We start from the raw sequence: 7,696 nt of genomic DNA, 5'->3' as shown, positions 1-7,696 counted from the left end.
AATGGGCCTTTGCAAACTGAATCCTGAGAGCTACTCCTGAAGGCCTGTCTACTGTGGTGGGTTTTTTCCATGTTTTCCAGAGAGGGAGTTTGTCCTCAGTCTTACTCGTTTCTCAGTCTGGTACAACAAACTTCCCAGAACCATGAATTCAGACTTCTGTTCTGTTTTGAAGGGCAACTCTCCTCTTAGTTTGGCTTTGGTAACTGACAAGCTAGACTAACTCATGTTACAAACATGGCACATTTTTGGGAGGCTGCTTTGAGTCCCATATCACACAGCTGTCTAACAGCTCTGGCTGAGAAGCCACCCCACCTTGGAAGCATCTATAAGGCAGTAGGAAGCTTTCTTTTCCCTATTCCAGTTTTTCTGTAGAAGTCTAGGAGAGCTCCAGCCTTTGTAGCTAGATGTACATGTCCTGTCTGCCCTCGGGTGATGTCTCCTTCCTGTGGATGGTGAATGGATGGAGCATCCCTGGTGCCCCCAGCTTTCAGCAGTCCCTCGCCTACCATGCAGGCTTTCTCCCATGCTCAGTTTCCATCGCTCTGATTTTAAAGGTTGGGTCTGCAGCACTTACATCTTGTGGCTTTGGGAAGGGCTATCACAAAGAGCCTCAGTTACTAAGCAGTGCCTGTGTAAAAGAGCACTACGGATGCTTAGGATGTGGAGGCAGGTGACAGGGGACAACTCTTTGTATCTATGAAGAGGCTTTACATGCTATTTAACGGGATGGCTGAGTCCTCTACAAACAACCAGGACTCCTTTTTTTTAGCAGTGCCTTAACCCTGACCCTGCATGAGGAGCTTGATCTTTTTTTTTTTTTTTTTTTGCTTATATTGCTTCTTTGCAACTCTAATGAATTGAGCAACTCTTTACAAACCTGGCAGACAATTCTGTTTTGACTATGAGCAGCTACAATTCAAAACTGCCAGTTTTCCTTAAAAAGATTACGCTGAACCCGCCTTACATTTTGGTGAAAAACTTAGCTTAAAAATACAAATCATCACCAATGCCCAAAGATTAAAATCCTGAGACTTTGGCTTGCTCGAAGCATTGTTTTTCAGCCCTGGAAGAAGAGCCTAGGACTGTCGAAAGGCAGCAAAGGTCACCACCACCACCACAACACATGAACAGAAAACAGCTACATTTGGCAGCAAACCAGGTCCTGTTCCAATTACGTTTTGGAGTATTTTATATAAGCCATTCAGTCATTAATGAATTCAACATACTGAAAGACGTCTGGCAACCTTTCAGCATTTTTACGGAAACCTGTATGCCAGCAGAGAGTAAGCCAGAAATCCTCGCCATCTTTAGACATTTTTGTAGAAAGGTGCATGCATAGAACAAATGAAAGCTTCCTGTAAGGGCAACCTCAATTTTCTTTCCTGAGTCTTCAGTCCCAAGCTGAGCTCCAGGTGAATCACAATGTTAAGATCTTTATTTCCTCTAGCAGTCTTCCCAACGATATATATATTTTTTTCTTTTTAGAAGGGTATTCTACAAGTTTTCTGTTAGCTGTTTTTTCCCAAGTTGCTCCCCACGTTACAGCTTTCTGTGGGCGGAGGAACTCTCTCCTTGCCTGGTCAGATAGGGGAGCGTTACTTGGCTTCAGCTTAATAAAGGGTATCTACTTTGACTGAAAAGCACACTGATTTCTTGTTTAATTTGAACACCAGCATTTTATCTAAGACTTCTGTCTACACACAGATACTGTTAAAATTCAGTAAGCAAAAGCAGTCTAGACCCCGATTACACTAGTATAGAAACCTCAGGAGCCCTGAATATACTTAATATTTGGAGCAGGAGAACATTTTTGCAGTACTAAATATAAATAAACCCCTCTGCAGAATTACCTAGATCAGTAGAAAGAAACAAATTTGCAACAGCCTGGTTAGATATATTACCTATAAAAACATTATTCTTGACTAATTTGGGGAAAGAAAGTATAATAACTAGCCTCAGGTCACTTCTGTCTGACAGACAGCAAAAATCAGTATCCATTCCATGTTAACCTTGCCCACGGTCACTAAGCGCAACCTTGTGCAGTGATGCTGAGGCAAGTTTTCAGCCTTTTCCTCTGGAAACATTCTTACTAGCACTGCCCAGATGAAATGAATTTGGGCTGGGGAGGGACCTGTCTGAGAAGACGTGGGCTTGACAAACTCTCAGTACTCAGAACTAGCACAACCACCCTTGTTTTATTGTCTGGCTGTTGTAGGGATGTCTGTCACACCTGAAGCTTTCACCTGTCCTGTTATAGAAATGGCATACCCAGTAGTGAACAGAGCTTTATGATACTTATGTGGTTTGCACAGCAGAAAAACTGTTAGCGCAATTTCCCTCATCACAACATTCATTTATGCAGTGTCCAGCTCCTGTAAAGCCTGCTGGAGGTACAGGCAAGGACCTGCCTGCAGTTCTTATGGCAGGGCATGAAGCTGCAGACGTGAAGGAGCACTTGGTAGCTGTGTGTTGTGAGATTTGTGGTACGGGACATTGAATTCCCCCTGTAGTTGACCTGAGACCTGCAATCACACACGTTAATGTGCAGTGTGGTTCATAAGGTTTCCTGGGTGTAATACAATGTACAGCTAAGGTGATGTCCTGGAGCTGCTGTTGTAAAGCTGGGACGTCATGTGTGAATGTGAGTTTGACTAACAAAGTTTTTGACTCTATAATGTAAAGTAGTTTGACTCCACAACAGCACAGCCCAGAAACCGGGTTTGGAATGAATGGATCCTTACCGGTACCTCTGGTAACGTTCACAGTGCAGCAGGGAATGCGCACCAAGCCGTGAATAGTGCCCTGAGCTGTTCACAAAATAAATAAATAAGTAAATAAATAAATAAATAAGGGGCTTTGGAAGAACGGCGCCTTTAAAGAAGGAGGTTTACTGAGAACTTAGCCACATTTTCTGTGCCGCAGGTTTTGTTTGTTTTTTTTTTGTTTGTTTGTTTGTTTGTTTTTTTGAGTGTATTTTGCGTTTTCGGGCGGGTTTTTCCGAGGGCCTCCTTAGAGGGAAGCTCACGCCGACCGCTCTGCCTGCCGGAGCGGGCTGCCCTGCGGGACGGCTGCCGTCGAGGAAGCCTCCCTGCCTCCGTCTCCGGGGGAGGAAGGATCCCCGCCTCCCTCCCGGACTCTGCCGGCCGTCCCCCGTCCCCCCGGGCCTGCCCGCGGGCTGTCGGCGGGGCCGAGGCGGGGCGGGACGGCGGGGGCTGGCGTCAGGCGGCGGGCAGCCACTGGCACGGCGGCTGCCGCCTCGCCTCGCCTCCCGCCGCGGGGGATAAAGGCCCCGGGCCCCCGCTCGGCTCCGCGCCGCCGGAGCCGCTGGGCGGGCAGCGAGGGCCGCGCCGGGCCGGGCCGTGCCGTGCCGGGCGGCGCAGCCCCCTCCATGCGCCTCGCGGGCGGCGCCGGGTCCCCGCGGGCTGGGGGCTCCCCCCCCGGCAACGGCAGCCGGTGGCGGGCGGCGGAGGGCGGCGGAGGGAGCAGCAGCGGCGGCAGCGGCAGCAGCCCGAGCCCCGAGGAGGCTTGGTCGGGGTCCCCCAACGGCAGCCTGGGCGGCTGGGACCCGTTCGGGCGCGACGAGGAGCTGGCCAAGCTGGAGATCGCCGTGCTGGCCGTCACCTTCGCCGTGGCGGTGGTGGGCAACGGCAGCGTGCTGCTGGCGCTGCGCCGCACGCCGCGCAAGGCGTCCCGCATGCACCTCTTCATCCGGCACCTCAGCCTGGCCGACCTGGTGGTGGCCTTCTTCCAGGTGCTGCCGCAGCTCTGCTGGGAGGTCACGCACCGCTTCCACGGCCCCGACGGGCTCTGCCGGGTCGTCAAGCACCTGCAGGTCTTCGGCATGTTCGCCTCGGCGTACATGCTGGTGGCCATGACCGCCGACCGCTACATCGCCGTGTGCCACCCGCTGAAGACGCTGCAGCAGCCCACCAAGCGCTCCTACGGCATGATCGCGGCCGCCTGGGCGCTCAGCCTGCTGCTCAGCACCCCGCAGTACTTCATCTTCTCCCTCAGCGAGGTGGAGCGCGGCTCGCGGGTCTACGACTGCTGGGCGCACTTCATCATGCCCTGGGGGCCCCGCGCCTATGTCACCTGGATCACGGGCGGCATCTTCGTCGCGCCCGTCCTCATCCTCGCCACCTGCTACGGCTTCATCTGCTACCACATCTGGCGCAACGCCCGCGGCAAGGCGCGGCCGGGGCAGGCGGCGGGCGGCGGGCGGCGGGCGGGCGGCGGCGGCGGAGGGGGGGGAGCCCCGGCCCCGCGGCGGGGGCTGCTGCTCGCCCCCTGTGTCAGCAGCGTCAGGAGCATCTCCCGAGCCAAGATCCGCACCGTCAAGATGACCTTCGTCATCGTCTCGGCGTACGTCGTCTGCTGGGCGCCCTTCTTCACCATCCAGATGTGGTCCGTCTGGGACCAGCGCTTCCCCTGGCTCGGTAAGTGGCGGCGGGGGGCGAGGGGGGGACCCGGGCTCAGCCGTCCCGACCCGGGCTCAGCCGTCCCGAGAACGGCCCCGACCCCCGGAGCTGTCCCTGCTGCAGCCCCCGGGGCTGTCCCTGCCGGCACCGCCCGGGCTTTGGAGGGGGGAGCCGGGCACCTGCCCCCAGGGTGCCCCCCCGGCCGTCCCACTCCCTGCTCCGGCACACCCCGACGGGGCCGGCGCCCCCGAGCATCTCCTTCTGCCAGCCACCGGCTGCCGCGGCACGGTGGGGACTGGTTCGGGGATGCCCGACCCTCTGTTAAACCCTGCTGGAAATAGTTGGTGAGCTTCGAAGTGTTGCGTGAGGCATGACAGGCAGCGTGGCAACATACACCCAGGTTCTTCATAATGAGGAAGATGCAAATCAAAACGCTGGAAGTCATAGTTTCTTGTTATTTTTTTAAATATCCCCAAATTATCACTTATGTAGTGAGATCGTTGATTGCCCCTAATACGGAACTAAAGTCAAGCCTAGGGTGCAAGTTTGTACAGAGAAATAAACGCTTGCAGTAGACAAGCAGATATTTATTTATTTACTTACATACCTCAACAGTCATAAAAAGAAATGCAAGGCTGTTTGAACATCAGGGTATTTGGTGGGTTTGTTTGAAGAGATTCTTTAAATCTCATGAAACTGTATAGCACAGCAATTGTACTTCTGTGGTGCTTCAGTCTTTACAAAGAGAGGGCACTAACAATTGATTCGACCATATATTTACAGTACTCGATAATTTAACTAATTAGCAAAAGTAGAACAGCATAACTGTTCAGCGGCATAGTGCTAACTTCCGTTTGTTCTTTCGGTAACATTTGTTCAACCTCTGAACAAATTTCAGTGTGCGAATGTACCCAGCAAAACCCCGTGTTACTGAAAGCAGTGAGAAAGCTGTGGGAATTTTGCTGTTGCTTCCCAAGGTAACCGTTTTTTTAAAGCAAAAATCTGATTAAATACTGTAAAAAAGTAAGTCCGTTATTAAAATATAAGCACAGACTTACCAACACATGGATAAACACCAGTGGAAAAGGGCTAAAGCATTATTCCGTGCCTGCGGGCTGTGCTGGATTGCCCCATACTTCTGTCATGGGTTTCTGAAGTCTGCTCAGACAAATTCCCATTGACTTCAATGGGAGCTTAGCATAAGTAGGAACTTTCCTGATTATACCCTTATTTGTTTCAAATACTGTTGCTGAAGTCAGTACACTACCTTGTAGAACTGGGATTATTCAGCAACTGAAAAAGAAAAGAAAAAAAGAGTTAGTAAAGCAATTGACTGAAGGCTGAGCATGTTCCTTTGATGGTTAAACCCCTTTCTTTCCCCCCCAGACTCTGAAAACACTGCTACTACAGTCACTGCTCTCTTGGCCAGCCTGAACAGTTGCTGTAACCCGTGGATCTACATGTTCTTCAGCGGGCATCTCCTGCAAGACTGCATACAGAGCTTCCCTTGCTGCCAAAAAGTGAAGCAAACGCTGAGTAAGGAAGATTCGAACAGCAACAGCAGGCGACAGACTTCTTTTACCAACAACAGGAGCCCAACCCACAGCTTGAACACCTGGAGGGAGTCGCCCCACTCGAAGTCGACCAGCTTCATCCCCATTCCCACCTGAGAAGACACCGGGCAGGCCCCACAGCCCGGTGGCAGCGCTTGGGAAGGTTACGGCAGAGCACCTCAAGCTGGCCAAGGGCGCTGGTCGTGGCAGCAAGGAACAGCTGAGATGGCGCCAAGACCAAATGTTCTGCCTTGCTCAATAAGCTATTCTGCAGCCTGTAAATTGTTGTATGAAAGGTATCTAGGACTTGGGCAACCCGCCAGGAAGGCATGACAATAATAAAGCAATTATTTTTCTAAATAGAATGTATTATTCATATTTTTTTGTTTCTAGAATAAGTGCATTGTTTCCTTGCTCAAAGCAGTAAAAATAGCAGAGTTAACATACTTTGGGATAACCCCGCTCTCTAGCATTAATGCCTATAACTTCTTACACAGAGAAAGAAGATGATAGAAGTAAGATCACACTTTAGTCTTAAACACAAACAGGAAGGAGTTGGAAGAAAGTCCTGACTGACCAGGTAAGGAACATGGTTAGACAGGCTCTAAATTATTGGGAATCGCATTGACCATACTGCTTTATCCATTAAAGCGATTTCAAAATGTTAGCAATTCTTGTTTAATGACAAAATATAACAGCCCTTGTGAAGGAAAATCCGTAACTGCTGTCAGTGTCTGCATGTGGATTGTGGAGTTTGATTTTTAGGGTGACATTTCTTCTTCCCTTCATGTTGGTGGAAGTTATATGGCATTTTTGTTTGTATTGTTGCACCTACCTTTAATTTTTTTAACTATTAAAAATATTTTGATAAATTAGTATGGTAAGCTATGACTAGCTCAGCACTGTTACAGACACACCAAGAAAACTCATCTTGACTACCAGGAATGCTTGCTTTGTGAGAAAGAATCATATCTTTTGTTTGTTCACAAAGACAGCTAGAATTGAGCCACATTTGTTCTTTAAGCAAAATAGCTCCGTAAATTTGGGGGGATGTTGCTCTTTGGTAATGGCTGCAGAATCAGTACATTCCAAGACACAGATTTGGGAATCAAGCTTGCAAATCTTCTGGAAATATGTAAAAATTGTCAATGTTATTTATTTATTTGTGGCAGGTCATGACAATGTAGGCTGTGAAAACAGCGGTAAACTGCAATAAAGTCACCACATCACATTTACAATCAAGCATTCAAAGTGTGCTTGTCTTCAGTACAATGCATGCCAAACCAAACATAGCTCCTACAGCTTCTAAATAATCCTGTTGTGTCTTTCTGTGGAGACTGTGCTTTACCTGGGGACTGGATTTTGAAGCTCCTTGAGTAATTTCTGCTGAGTTTTCAAAGTCCTGAGGATCTCTCTCAGGTGTTCTGCATTTAGAGTGGTGAAACCAAAAAGAGACCTGGTGGTGTTCAGGGGGCATCTGCATGATGCTCTCCCTCTGTTCTACCCATCTGCTCCATTTTCCTCAGCTGTCTGGGTCCCGAAATCCAGTCGTTCCCCTGGCGCTGCGCAGGACTCCAGGTGCAGTTCCAGCTGGCCCTGCAGAGCAGTGGGGCACGTGCACGGCAGGAACCTCAGCAGCACGTTTCTTTTTTGCCCTCCCTCCCCCAAAGTCAGACAACCAAGATTGCTTTCCTAATTGCTCGAGGAGAAAAACAAGGGGCTGCA

At 50.1% G+C, this 7,696-nt stretch overlaps 1 protein-coding gene across 1 annotated transcript; it reads left to right on the top strand.

Annotated features, from left to right (window-relative positions):
• The first annotated feature begins 3,388 nt into the window (after positions 1 to 3,388).
• On the top strand, positions 3,389 to 7,259 carry AVPR1A (arginine vasopressin receptor 1A). Its single transcript, XM_040552211.1, has 2 exons — positions 3,389 to 4,436; positions 5,805 to 7,259. Exons 1-2 carry the CDS (start codon positions 3,389 to 3,391, stop codon positions 6,086 to 6,088), a joined length of 1,332 nt encoding a protein of 443 aa, XP_040408145.1. The 3' UTR covers positions 6,089 to 7,259.
• The last annotated feature ends 437 nt before the right edge of the window (positions 7,260 to 7,696 follow it).

The sequence above is a fragment of the Cygnus olor genome, chromosome 1 (assembly GCF_009769625.2).
Source record: "Cygnus olor isolate bCygOlo1 chromosome 1, bCygOlo1.pri.v2, whole genome shotgun sequence".
NCBI classification, from domain to species: Eukaryota; Metazoa; Chordata; class Aves; order Anseriformes; family Anatidae; genus Cygnus; species Cygnus olor.
Note: the sequence above shows the minus strand (reverse complement) of the source record. Positions and strands in the feature narration are given on the sequence as shown.